This window comes from Eretmochelys imbricata, chromosome 7, assembly GCF_965152235.1.
Source record: "Eretmochelys imbricata isolate rEreImb1 chromosome 7, rEreImb1.hap1, whole genome shotgun sequence".
Classification (NCBI taxonomy): domain Eukaryota; kingdom Metazoa; phylum Chordata; order Testudines; family Cheloniidae; genus Eretmochelys; species Eretmochelys imbricata.
The window spans coordinates 122,999,764-123,014,544 of NC_135578.1; the positions used below are offsets into that span (position 1 = coordinate 122,999,764).

Genomic DNA, 14,781 nt, shown 5'->3' on the forward strand with positions numbered 1-14,781 from the left:
GGGGGGAAAGGGGCTAATGGATTTTGGGGAATGTTTGCTTGATTGCTGTGCAATATACTTATGCATGACATGTTGAATAACGGATTGGGGGGTGGCAGTGTAGGTTCATAGAAGGAAGGTATTGAAGGGTGAATTGCTGTACCTAACCGCATAGAGGATTAGTGTTGCTTAGTCATGTATAATTGCCCCGATCATGTTTTTAGTTTTATCCCAAATCATGATTGTATGAGGTGATGCACTGATAGCAATAAACTTTCTTGATGATATAAAAGGCTTTATCTGTAGACAAGTTAAACCTGTACGACAGTCGCCTATTGCTACTCAGGCCAGCTGACATTACAACACCCAAAAACAACTACCAGAAGAACCTTTCCAAAACAAAAATATAAAAGAGCAGGAAATAGTGCAAACATGACATAAACCCTCTACTGCTACTTGTCTCTTGGCTCCATGTTCTCCATTCCCTTCTTTCCCCATTTTCTGCGTTCTTGGTGCCAGGCTGGGGGTGGAGGTATCCACAGGAGAGGGGTTCAAGAAGGAAGGCTACCGGGGGTTTCGTTGCTCTGCCCAGCCTTTTATGGGCTTGAACGCGTGGGCTGCCCCAACATGGAGTTGTCCAAGGTATTTTTAGACTGAGGGTACATTGCAGGGAGATCAGGTCATGGTGTGGGAAAGGCAGCAGGAGCCGGTGCTCCACCCGCCATGGTGGAGATGAGTCACTCAAACAGTTCTCTGGGCTCTGTCTTTCTCCCTTAGCCACCATTCCTGTTCTAGGAACTGTGTTGCAAGTGACTGCTCCACAGCTAAAACCCTGTCCTCCCCCCGAGCGGCAAGCCTTAGCTTTTCCACCTGCCTCTCAGCATGCTATTGTTCCAGTCTTTCATCTCTCTGCTGCTGGTATTGGACTGTTTATCAGCCCTCTCAAGAACTTTGACTGTAACTTCATCTCAGAAATGCTTCCGTCTGGAACGGTCCACAAAGGTTTATTGGGCCAAGCGTCAAATTCTGGATGTACAGCAACCAATGGAGATTAAGGGGCCTGAAATAGGACAAGAAATAGAGGGTTATTGTCTAAAGTAGCTCAGTGAAGGAGCATAGAGTTAATTCTTGTGGAATCTCAAGGACATAAAATGTTACATTTCAAAACTGAACCAAAATATATTGTGAAAGGGATGCTTCTGTCCACAGAATCTCTCTGGATACAGCCTGGTTAATCACAGTTCCAGAAGTGCAGAGACAATGGTAAGTTAAAATTTATAAGCTTTTTTGGTTTTGTAAAAATTTCATAAGTAATTGGATTGTTGGGGGGTGGCAACAAGTGCACTGGCAACAAAGGCTTTTTCTATCATTTCCAGCCTTTCATGTTTTGGAGGACATAACTGTTTGTGGTGCCCTCATCGAAAAAGGAGATGTTATTCCAAGCTATTGGTGGGAAATCTACACTATACGCAGCTGAAGTATTCAAACGTATGGTGACTGAACAGCACATCAATGAGTGTAGTGAGCTAGTCAGCTACCGAGGTGGCCCTGGAAAATATGCTTTTCCCGGCAATGTAACTACCTAGCTGGAGTTCCTGCTTCAAGAAGACTTTGCAGCTATCAGCAACCAGGCATGTGTCAGAATCCATGAAGGAATTAACAGGATGCTGCCTTAGCTTACCCGTGGCTTACCCTGTTATGGCTTCATGCAAATACACAGAACTCCACAGCCTTCCTCCTTCCCGCTCATGGCACATTTCTGGACAAAAATTGACACCCCAGTTGTACTTGGAATATTTTGTTACCCACGGACTGCATGGACAACCTCTAATTGAAATGGACTAGATTTGGAAATATAACAGTTTTACACACACACTCTTCACTGTTTCTGGGTTGCTCCATAGATCACTGAGCAGTTACAGTGTGGCAGACTTTAAGACCTGTCAATGTAAGGTTATTAACTGTAAGAACTAGAAATGGCCCTATCAAAAATTTGAGCTTTTCAATTAAAAATGCTCTTTAAATCTGTCCTTTATCGCAGTGATTCTCAACCTGCGGTCTGAGTCCATGGACTATGTCTTAAGGGGTCTGCAAAAGACTTTGGCAATGTTTACACTAGAGAGATTACAGTGGTGCAGCTGTGCTGCTGTAGGATCTCTTGTGTAGCCGCTCTATGCCGATGGGGGAGAGAGCTCTCCCGTTGACATAATCCACCCCCAACAAGCACACTAGTGCTCATGCTGACATAATTTGTCACTCGGGGCGTGTGTGTGTGTGTGTGTGTGTGTGTAATATTCACACCCCTGAGTGACATAAGTTTTGCTGACAGGGGAGGGATAGCTCAGTGGTTTGAGCATTGGCCTGGTTGTGAGTTCAATCCTTGAGGGGGCCATTTAGGGATCTGTCCATCCTCCCCCACACACCCCCCAAAAAAAGGAACGGTATTTGATCTGGTCCTGCTTTGAGCAGGGGGTTGGACTAGATGACCTCCTGAGGTCCCTTCCAACCCTGATCTTCTGTGATTCTATGACATAAGTGGTAGTGTAGACATAGCCTTAGCCTGAAAACTGACTGAACAGAATTCAGTTATATGCAGTACGCGCCCTCTCTATAACGAACCCCTTGGTTCGTTAATCTAATCTCAGAACTAATCTGAGACCTTCCTTTTCCTCTCTGTCTCATTCAGGCATCTCCCAGCAATGGAACCAACAGCCATTAGGTCTCACAACCACCCTAGGAGATACAATCTGTAAGAGAGATTTACTTTCCCCTCAATGGGATCCAAGCCATTTGTTTATTATAGCCAGGGGTTCATCATAGCAAAAGAGACCTGCTGCACCTGTGGCAGGGGCTGACAGTTCCTCCAGTCTCAGGACTGGAGGTGGGATCCAGGGACCAGGTCCATTATATCTAAAGGTTTGTTATTATGAAGGATGTTACAGTGAGGGTGCACTGTACACAGACAACAGGTTTCCAAAGGGGTCCACAAATTAAAAAAAAAAAAGGGCGAGAACCACTGCTTTACTGTTTGGAATTCCTGGTTGCTGGTTTGAGCTCAACATGGGTCAGGGAGGGGAGACACCAAGGTGCTATGTTACAATCTGCCATTTGCAGATACACACTGGTAGCCAGGGCGTTTCATAACTTTTGCATTAGTTCTTAGAGCTGAAATCCCTTCCATTACTGTAGTAATAAACTTTTCAATTGGAGTCAAACTTACTGGGCTCAGGGGCGGCTTCTGTCTCCTCTGGGTTTGCTCGGCCACGGGGTGGTCCTTGGTGGTTGCGGTGGGGAAGAGCCATCAAACAGCTGTTCCTGTTGATCCTGTCCCACAGCCTGATCTGGGACTGGTTTCAGAAACAGTCACTTCATGCTCCTCACTCGGAGCCTCTTGCTGACTCTCATCATTTACCAGCCTGGATTCAGGGAACAGCAGGGCACCAGCCTGGCTGACCAGGTTGTCATGCACTATGGTTGGCTCTGTGCTGGGCACAGTTCCCAGCACCAGGTCAAACCCCTCATAAAACGGGCATGTGGTTGGCAAGCTGTCAGGTACTGTTCTAGTCCCTGGTCTGCCCGTACCCGTCTTAAGCAACTTAATCCACTCCCTGCACTAGTCACCAGTCTGGAGAATTTGCAGAGCTGCCAGCTTTTTAGCTATTTGCTGGTATGCATGGTCATTCCTGGCACTTCACTAAAGTCCACAGTTTTACTGGCCTCGCACCAGAGATTCACCAAAATCTGGCTGTGCTCCCGTGACCATGAAGCAGCACGCTTTGCAGAAGGCTTATTCTGTTCGGTTTCCATTGCAAACACAGAAGGATCTCTGAGGGGTGTTTGCAACTCAGTGATCAGAAGACAAATAGAAGGGTTAATGCTGACTCACTGAGCTGCAGCTGTACATCAGAGGTGGGTAGCTTCTGTTTTGAGTTGAATCAATTGGAGACTGTTGGGATAGATTTCAGAGTAACAGCAGTGTTAGTCTGTATTTGCAAAAAGAAAAGGCGTACTTGTGGCACCTTAGAGACTAACCAATTTATTTGAGCATGAGCTTTCGTGAGCTACAGCTCACTTCATCGGATGCATACTGTGGAAAATACAAAAGATGTTTTTATACACACAGACCAAATTTGTGCTGGAAATGGCCTACCTTGATTATCATACACATTGTAAGGAGAGTGATCACTTTAGATAAGCTATTACCAGCAGGAGAGTGGGGTGTGGGGAGAGAAAACCTTTTGTAGTGATAAACACCCATTTTTTCATGGTCTCTGTGTATAAAAACATCTTCTGTATTTTCCACAGTATGCATCCGATGAAGTGAGCTGTAGCTCACGAAAGCTTATGCTCAAATTGGTTAGTCTCTAAGGTACCACAAGTCCTCCTTTTCTTGTTGGGATAGAGAGGACTAAGGAAGTTCGCTACTTCTGGCGGACTCCCAGGACACAAGTCAAGCGGTGTTGCACCAACACTGCAAAGCAACAGGGCTTGACCTTGGGTCCCAGCTTGACTCTGGCTCAGACCCTCTACTCCCGCAGGGTCGCAGGTCCAAGCTGAGGGTTAGTATGGTTCATCTGTAGATGTAAGGGGGGTTAGGCTTGAGCCTGAGTCTGAGCCCGAGTGCTTATTGCATTGTAGACATACCTTCAGGGAACAAATATTTAACAATGTGCTCTTCAGTCTAGCAGAGAAATGTCTAATATGATCCAATGGCTGGAAGCTAGACAAATATAGACTAGAAATAAGGCATACATTTAAAACAGCGTAATTAACCATTGGAACAATTTACGAAGGGCCATGGTGAATTCTCCATCACTAACCATTTTTAAATCAAGATTGGGGGTTTTTCTAACTGATCTGCTCTAAGAATTATTTTGGGGGAATTCTGTGGCCTGTGTTAGACAGGCAGTCAGAGCAGATAATCAGTGTCCCTTCTGGCCTTAGAATCTATGAAAGTGGTTGAAAGACTGTACTCGGAGTAGCTATCAATTGTCAATTTGCTGTCAAACTGGGAGGGTGTATCTAGTACCAGATTCAGGACTGACCCCTCTGGGACCCCACTAGTCAGTATTTTTAATGACTTGGATCATGACTTGCACATTTGCGGGTGACACCAAGCGGGGAGGTGTTACAAGCGCTTTGGAGAACAGTATTAGAATTCAAAATGACCTTGACAAATTGGAGAATTGATCTGAATTCAACAAGAATCAGGCAGCCCCTGGGCCAGCCGCATTGGCTGCTGCTGTGGGAGGGGGCTCAGAGGTAGGGAAGGGGGTTGGGGTGTGGGCTGCGGTTCCCAGCCAATGGGAGCTGCAGAGCTGGAGCTCATGGTGGGGGCAGCGCATGGAGCCCCCCATGGCCTGCCTTTTCCCGAGGAGCTGCAGGGACACGAGGAGCCGGGTAGGAAGCCTGCCAGCCCTGCCAAGCCTCCCCCCTCCAGCACCAGCAGGATTCCCGGGCCACACACCACTGCCCGCCTTCCCCCACCCCGCTGTCCTTCATCAGGCATCCCGGGCCATGACCCCCAGCACCTGTGGAGCCCCCAGATGGCCCACCCACCCCAGAGCACCCGCAGCCTCCCTGACCCAAGTTTTAGTCAGGGCCATATAGTACAAGTCATGGACAGGTCACGGGCCGTGAATTTTTGTTTACTGCCCGTGACCGGTCCACGACTGTTACTAAAAATAACCATGACTAAAACATAGCCTTAAATATGAGTCAGCAGTGTGATGCGATTGCAAAAAAGTCTAATATCATTCTGGGGTGTATTAACAGGAGTATCGTATGTAAGACATGGAAGGTAATTGTCTTGCTCTCCTCAGAACTGGTGGGGTCTGACCTGGGGTAATGTGTCCAATTCTGGGTGCCCCACTTTTGGAAAGATGTGGACAAATTGGAGACAGTCAAAAAATGATAAAAGGTTAAGAAAACCTGACCTATGACAAAAGGTTAAAGAAAAACTGGGCATGTTTAATTTTGAGAAATAAGACTGAGGGGGGGGACGACTTGATAACTCTCTTCAAATCTGGTAAGGGCTGTTATAAAGAGGTCTGTGATCAGTTGTTCTCTGAGTCCACTAAATGTAGGCCAAGAAGTAATTGGCTTAATCTGCAGTAAGGGAGATTTAGGTTAGATATTAGGAAAATTGTTGTAATTATCAATAGGTTTCGAAGGATTAGATTTTTGGTAAATGTCAATAAACGTCCATCCCCCCCGTACGCACGCAAAAGGTGGAAGGAAATACTTCCATCAGTAATGGAAGTTTACAGGTAGGCAGTAAGAAAAACGGTGCCTGAGAGAGTTTTAGGGTTTGATTTAAGGGTATGTACGTGGTGTATTTCAAAGCGATGCTGACAGTTTGTGTTTGAATGGTTAGCAGGTTTTAAGGTTTTGAATCTCAATGTCTGTCATTTAAATAATTGTCTGACTCCCCCCTCCCCCATAATTTAGTGCAACTGTGAACATTTACTTAAAAATAGAAAATAATCTTAAAACCCATAATTTTGTGCAACTGCAAAAATTACATTGATAAAAATCTTTTAAAAATGCCTAAAATAAACACTGATATCCTGCTGGGCCTAACAAAAAGGGTAGTTACATTCTGGTATAGGCTTGCAGGGGAGAATCCTCATCATTGGATGTTTTTAAGAACAGGCTAAGCAAACACCGATCAGAGATGGTCTGGAGTTACTTGGTACCTGCATCAGTTTAGGAAGCTGGACTAGATGATCTCTCCAGGTCCCTTCCAGCCCTACATTTGTACGATTCTGTGATAGGTATAATAGAAGCTGGTTGTTAAATACAGGGTTGCAGGGTTTTTTTGCATTTTAAATGACTACTTAGTGGTTTAAGTTAACTACACCGTAATCACTTTTTCCCTTCAGTTTGTGGGTTTTCTGGAATCAGTATATATGTGAATATAAACCTTGATTTCCTTTCTTTTACTCACACTGTCTGCTTTTGGCTGCAGTTTTTTCTATGGTATAGGCTTTAGGTACTTCACTAACTCACCCCTACACTTCTTTTAATTTTTCATTTTAGCCACTTTGCTCCATTAAATGTATGCAATTATAAAAGCAAATGGAATATTTGTTATTGCATCGCTGAAGTATTTTGTTTCACAGACTTAAAAGCAGAATTTGGTGCTCCATGCCTTCCCCCTTATTATATATACTATAAACATCAGAGAGAATAGACTGACCTTAATATTTGCCTCCCATATTAAATCACCGCCTTGCAGCAGTTATTTCCCACTGAATAAAAAGTTTAATTTCACGCCCTGATTAGTGCTAGAATGTGCAGGTGGATATTTGTTTTATGCAGATAAACTAATCTGCCTTGGCAAATGATTTGCCAGTCAGCAGAGCTATAATTCCTCATGAGTATTTGGTGCTAAATTATAGTTCTCTTTAGTAAGGTAAATCAAAGCATTCTAACCACAAAGCTTTGGTTAGGCCAGGGTGTTATATATAAGAGTGGGGATAAATTGAGTGACAAGGACACAACATAGGGTCAAACTGGCATGGGATACAGAAGCAGGTAAGGAAGGTTTCTAGGAAGAATAAAAGGAGTGAGTGTTGTGTAGTATCTCTGTGTATACCCCAGTGAGACCATGCAGATAATGTAAACCACTCTTAGGTTGCCTAGTTCAGTAGTTCTCACTGAATAAAACAACTTAACTGTGGTCTGTGGCGGACTTATTAGTGAGCCTCAAAGAGCTGGCTGGTTGCATAGTGCTGACTCCTTGTTTCCAGATGCTATTTCACATTAAAAGAAAATAAAAATACCCTACTCAACTGTCTTATTATTCCTTTTCCATGTAAACAGTTGTCACAGGGATGTTACTTGATTTCAGTAATTGTGAATGGCAAGAGAGGTGTGAGCTGATATTTCTATTAAGATGTGGTCCACATTATCAAAGAGTTTGAAAAGGTGATCAGAAAACACTTCAGGTTGCGAATATCTGTTGGCAGTTGGATGGGTCCCAACAGCAAGCTCTTATTCCAAGATGTTCCCATGTTAGCAGTTTGGTTTATGTCATCATGCTTTTTATTGAAAAAATACCTATTTCTGATCACAGTGGAGCCCATTTATAGTTAACTTGGAAATGATGAAACTTTGGTTACAGTGATGTGAGTGGTGGAGGAATTCCACTTTCTTTTCATTTGACAAGTGGCATTGTTGACTATATTAATTGGTTCATTAAAAATGTGTGTGTGTACAGCACATCTGTATTTGCAGTAAAATATCCATTTGGAAGGCCAGCAAAGTGTTCAGCAGCTTGATTTGGTAGTCTTAAAAATTTAATCCCAAATGAGAAGGGGAAAGGGGAGGAAAAAAAAAAAAGCTGGAACCAAGCTATTGCAATTTCCTTATTCACTTGTAATGGCTGCCATAATCTATGCCTGTGTGTGATGGTGGAATTTTACGTGTAAGGTGTATGTGGATAGCTGTATTCAACCAGTCTGGCTGCAACCCTCCTAGTATTTCCCCAACCCGACCTTTTTCTCTACAATAGTTTTTTCAGAGACTGCTCAGCCAGGTCACTTATTTATACAGAATTTTAGGTGCTCATACAGACTTGCTGAATGTAGTATTTGTGTGTCTAGGGAAACAGAAGAGTTAAAGGAAAACTATAGAGTTTCTAAGTGCTTCGTCTAAATATTAAGTGTTTAAAATATAATTAATAACAGTCAAACATGAAGTCGTTATCTTGACAGCCTCCTGTGGCAGATTAGGACTGAGAAAATTCTGGCCCCCGTAGAAACCACTGAAAATCAGACCTTTTCAGAGTTCGTGTTAAGATATGTTCTGTATCTTAAACAACAGTACTTTATAGTGCGTCTTTGAGGCTCTCAAAGCACTTTACAGGAGTGGGTATATATTATCTATGATTTGCAGAAGGGGAAACTGGGTCTCAGAAAGGTGAAGTAATTTTCTTAAAGTCACAAAGTAAATTGATAATGGAGAAGAGTGGAGAATCCAGATCTCCTAACATCCAGTCGTCTGCTTCTAACCATGTTTGGGTTAATTTTACAATTCGCTAACAACCTGTTAAGGTAACACATTTTATCCTTAAAATTAATTTTTAAAATGGTTTGAAACTGTCTGTTTCGAATGGGATCTGAATATTCTTAGTCCTAATCTGCCTCATGAAACTTGTCATTCTTCTAGGAAGTAGTGTTACATCATTAAAATATCACCCCCTCCCCCTCCACACACACTGAGACACATCAGTCCCATTCACTAAATGGGGATACTGAAACAATGACAGTACTTCTAAAACATGTATTACAAATTACTTTATTCTTTCTTCCACAAGACCCACAGATCTGAGAGCCCACTGGTTAACAATCTCTCAGTCACTGATACAGGGGGATGTGGCCAGCTACACTGAAGAGCTTGCCAGTTTTTTGTTCTGCTGCCATAGCTTCAGGATGGTCTACCAGACTGCCTGCTGCAGAGCAAAGAACCATCATTTAAAAAAAGATTGGCTATAAATTTGCTTTCTGTAACTGTTTCTGGTCTTCCCTCTCATTGCAAATTTAAGGGTCTGGTTTCTCTTTACTCCTGAGACACTAGGTATGCCCCCTATCACCACTCACTTCTGTGAGCGCAGCAGGGAGAAAGGCAAGAAGAAGGGGAAAGCAGGTATGTGTGTTCTTGGAATCACTCTACTTGTGGAGATCCTGGATGCGGATCTCTGCAAATTTGTGGCAGGTGCAGGCAAAGGAATCCATTATCTGCATCTGTTTCACAGCTTTCTGATGCTGATTCTCCAGAGAGGGACAGGTCTAAGAGAATGAAGCACAAATCCAGATCTTGCAGGCCCAGGAGTCCTTAGCGTTCTCCTAGGAGGAGGGATAACTTTTTTAGATTTGGAACAGGAACCGCAGGAGGAGGAAAATCAGGAAAAACGTTTCCAGTTAGACTTCTTCGAGTCCAGGGCAGTTTCCAGTTTAGCTCTACCCCTTGAGAAAAGTCTGTGAAAGATGAAGAGGAGGAACCAGCTCAGAAAAGCAGTGACAAAACTCAAAAGTATTCTGTCAGGATCCAGAACCAAACCTTCTGGCCTTGATAGATGTGATTGAGGAAGAATAGGGATCGCCCGAGAAACCTGCGAGACTAAGCAAGGTGGCTAAGAACTGTCAGTGTTACAATGTTTAAATCAGATTTTGTTTCTATTTCTAAGATTGGTGCCAGCCTGACATACCTACTCAAGGAAACTGCAACGCCTGCTGATTGAGAATTAGGATCTAAGGACCCCAAAAACAGGAGTTTGGGCACCACACTCAGGAGAAACACGAAGGCTGCCTTTGTATCCCAGGGAATATAAATCCTATTTAGAATTCAAGTAATCCTTTTGAGGCTTCCAAACTATCAAGTTTAGCAGATGAGACAATCCCAGCTATTTTGGAGAAAGTGATCTAGAACCGGAGTTGGCCAATCCAAGAATGATACATCCACAAGACCATCTGGTCCTTCCTACCAAAACTCATGATTCTCAGTCAAAGCAAACTGGGATGGAGTAGCGCATAGTGCATAGTCTATTTCAGTTTGTGGATATTAAGCCTCAGATCATCTCTGGCAAGTGGGTTCTGGAATTTGTCCTAAGAGGTTATGCATTAGATATACTTAACTCCCCTCCTCCCATTCCCAGGAACCCTCAAGAGTGGGGAAATGCAGCCAGCAAAACTTCATTTCCTGCAGATTAGAGCAACAGAATGAGTTGCAGCCCAGAAAATGGACCAACCTTGTACTCCATTCTGTGCCTGGTCAAGAAGAAATCAGGAATCAGCAGGGCAGTGCTTGACCTGAAACACCTCAATAGGTTCTTGAAAAAGTCCAGATTCAAAATGGAAATGTTAGTCCATAACAGTGACAGTCTGTTGTCAATAGATTTGAAAGATGCAAACCTCCACATCCCCATTCATCTGTCTCACTGCAAACGTATCCATTTTTCACCGTTGGAGTCCAACACTTCCAATATAGTTCATTACCACCTGGCCACACCACAACACCTGAGGTATTTATGAAGGTATTAGTTGTCTTGGTAGCTGCTCTTATGTTGGAAGAGATTTACCTCTGTCCATTCCTTAATGACCTGTTGATAAGAGCTCCATCCAGAGACAAATGGTACAAAGCGCTGAAGGTAGTCCAAGCAGTAATGGGCTTAATCTGCAGCAAGGAAGATTTAAATTAGATATCAGGAAAAACTTTCCAACTGTAAGGGCAGTTAAGATCTAGATTAGTCTTCCAAGAGAGGTTGTGGAATCCCCATCATTGGAAGTTGGACCAAGAGTGGTCCTGCCTCAGCACAGAGGGCTGGACTAGAGGACCTCTCAAGGTTCTTCCAGCCCTATGTTTCTATGATTCTGTAAAATAATCCTTTCTCTGAGTTACAAGATCCACAGATCCAACTCTCTCGTTTGGAGTATTTCTTTGGCCACTACAATAAGACGACCTGTTTGGGTCATTCAAATGGGGTCGTAATGTTATGCTTTACAGTAGGAGTTCACCTTATTACTGTAGTATATATAAACTCATTAAATCCCAGTCCACAGGGCTTATCGTTCTATGCTATGGAAGTGGTCTCAGCTGGAGGGCTCTTCAGTGCACTTGGGCATGCCCTTTCCGATCAGTGACGGATCGGTCTAATTCTGCCATGCAGACTGAGAGTCTGTTGGTTAAGGGATATGTGGACCTTGAAATTCTGAGGAAATTTTCAGAAAGTCAGTTTTCCTGTTCACCAGATGAGGTGGTACAACAAATTACTGCACAGAAATACTTAAGATACTATTTAAAAGGAATTAAAAGTATAACCAAACCAGCATTTGTTCTGTAGTGTCATGAAGGAGATGTAGGTTCAATTTCCAGCCTTCTTGATTTGAATTGCATGGAGTGAAGATGCTATAGAGGCTGCCATCTCCTCTTTCTATTACATGCTTTTAAAATATTATTTAATCAAACCCAGTAACTCATTCTGCGGTGTTAAATAATTAGCACATATAGATTCCATGCTGATACAAGAACGTTCTTTTTTTTCAATGCACTTCCCCTGCTTCTCATGTGATAAGATATACAGGTGTGGCAACAATCAGATTTTGTCTTTCATGTACCATTCATGTACCATTTCATTTTATAATGATCCCACTGTGGTATAGTTATCCTTTTTTTTTTTTTAATCGAAGTGGAGGTGCAGATATTTAAGAACCCTTCTTGCACAAGGATCACTGTACCTGCTGGGTACTTAATTAGCACTTGTTTATGACACGGTGTCTGATTTGATTTTTAAAACAAATTGCACTGTAAAGTGGTGGATATTTAAACTGTATCGTAACCACAGCTCCAGCTGTGACTCAAATATTGTAAGCCTTCGGGGGTTGTGGTAGGCTTAGAAAATAGGAACTCGGGCCCATAGTTTAATGTCCTCTAAAAACCAGCCTTTTGGAGGGTAAAGAAGCGGCTTCCATAGGACTTTAAAGTCTTGACTCATTCTGAGAAGTCAGCCATTCCAGATCTCACAAGGGACTGTTAAATCTATTAGGTTAAACCTGGAAAAGAGGACGAGGTAACTAAAGAAGAATACAGTCAGCTAATGCTTGTAGGGAAAAGACAAGGGCAGCAAAAAACAAAATGAGTTATTCTGGTCCATTGGGTTATGGCGAATAACAAGAGTTTTAATATAGCTGGGGGTTGGGGCAGGAAGAAGTGCTAGAGAGAACGAGGGCCTACTAATAAATATAAGTGGAGATTAAATTTGACTCAGAAAAAGGCTGAGATAGTGTGAACTCTTTTTAAAAATCAGTCTTTGGTGATAATGATAAGCCGCTTTCAAAGCAAGGAAGGCGTTACAGGTAAGGTACTGATACAGGGCAGATAACAGGTTTGTGACACTGCCATTAATGGAGTTAGCAGTTACTGTACCACCGGCAGCTGTTTTTTAAAGTACTGTAAGATTAGAGGAAAAGAAAAAGTAGCACCAGTCATCAAAGGAAGAGAGAGAAATTATTTTGGCAGGTACCACCCCGGTAAGACTATCTTCTGTCACATGTACAATAATGGAGCAAATATTAAGATAACTCATTTAGTGGAGAATAATGAAACCATGAGAAATAAGTAGTATATATTTGTAAAAAAAAAGAATAGATCTTACCAAGCGAATTGATTGCTTTTCTGATAGAATTGCAACATTATTGAAAAATAATACATCTGAAAGGTTTGAGTAATGATTGGTTTAAAGGGTGATTTTAGTGAGTGGTGCAGCTGTGTCTTGTAGACAAGGCCTCAGCCCATACTTAAGCAACTAAATAAGCTGCCTTTTTCCAGAAGTGCTAACCGCACAGCTCCCACTTGAGTCATTTGGAGCTGTAGTTCTATTATCGCTCATAGGTCTTTCAGAATTGCTGTTTTCCAGGCCTCTCTACTTAAACTGCTCATTTATGCTGAAAATGCTAAGTTTGGGGCCTCATTCTCATCTGTATTGTGACAACTCAAACACAAAATAGATAAACAAATAGCCCATCCTTTATTTTAGCACCCAACACCTCCTCCCAAATATATTAAATTTCCACAAGTCAGAGCTGAAATGCTTTGACCTAACTATACTCTTCCACCAGAGTTTGGACTTGGAAGTTAACAGGACTTGAGTGTAGACAAGCCCTTAGGAACACGAGTTGCACCAGTTTAGTTAAAGTGGTACAGAGCCCCTAGTGTGGATGCAGTTATACCACTATAAAGGTGTCTTTTACTGGCATAGCTTATTCCCATATAAGGTAGAGGAATAAGCCATATTGGTATGAGGCACCTTGATAAAACTATCCACAATAGGAGTTTTACCAGTATAACTGCTCTGGTAGAAGATCACACCCTGCCAAATGAGTTACACTCTTACAAAAGCTGTGTACGCTAGGCCTAAGTCATTTAGATGCTCTTCTGCCAAATATGGGCTAGGAACTGAAGTTTAGGTTCCTATTTTTGTAAATTTAGCCTGTGTCCATAAAAAAGTTTACAGTAACTTTGTTAATCCTCTGGAAGTCTAAATAACTTTCTATTAACACCTGACGTGACTTTGTCACCTCAAAATAAAGATTTTATGCTACTAAGAGATGTTAACAAAAATAAAATTTTAGCTTGGTGCTGCAGACACTTGTGTGCATGCGTAGTTAAGCATGAGTAGTCCCACTGAAATCAGTAAGACTGCTCATGTAAATAAAGTTAAATGCCTGAGTAAGGGCTTGTCTTCATGTAGAGTGGCACAGCTGCAGCACTTTGGAGAAGATTCTCCTGTGTCTCCGGGAGAGCTTCTCCTGTCGGTGTAGTTAATTCGCCTCCGTGAGAGGCAGTACCTGTGTGACTGGGAGAAGCTGTCCCGCCGACATTGTGCTGTCTACAAGGCGCGGGGTTAGGTCAGTGGATTTTTTACACTCCTGAGCAATGTCGTTATACCGCTGTAGGTATGCAGTGTAGACCCAACCAGGCCTCCGTGTTTGCAGGATTAGGCCTTTAATTTTCAGGGGTTTATTTTTTTTTTTTTTGCTTATAAGTTTTATAAAATTCCAATAAGACACTCTACCAGTGGCAGCATTTTGAGAACAGCATTTTTAATTTAGTTCATTTATATATTTTAATCAAAAGTTTCAATAGTGTGAATTTTCAAATTAGTTTTTACAAAGAGAGTCTTAGCCTGAGCTTTTTTTTTTAATCCAAGTAGTTTAAATAATAAATTTATATTGGTTATTTAAATTGTCCCATCCTGATGTGCTTTATAAACATGAAGCAGCATGCCACTCCTAAGTGGTA

The 14,781-nt window shown here is 42.4% G+C and overlaps 1 protein-coding gene across 16 annotated transcripts in view; it reads left to right on the forward strand.

Moving 5' to 3' along the window:
* The window catches only part of BTRC (beta-transducin repeat containing E3 ubiquitin protein ligase), a 167,735-nt gene that overhangs the window by 11,726 nt on the left and 141,228 nt on the right, over nucleotides 1–14,781 (forward strand). For 12 of the 16 annotated variants that reach the window (XM_077823297.1, XM_077823302.1, XM_077823300.1 and 9 more), the window contains one exon: nucleotides 1,189–1,242. The exons of the other annotated variants lie outside the window; for them this stretch is intronic. In XM_077823297.1, coding sequence (XP_077679423.1) covers nucleotides 1,189–1,242 — 54 coding nt within the window. The remainder of the gene's footprint in view (nucleotides 1–1,188; nucleotides 1,243–14,781) is intronic. 16 annotated transcript variants of the gene reach the window in all.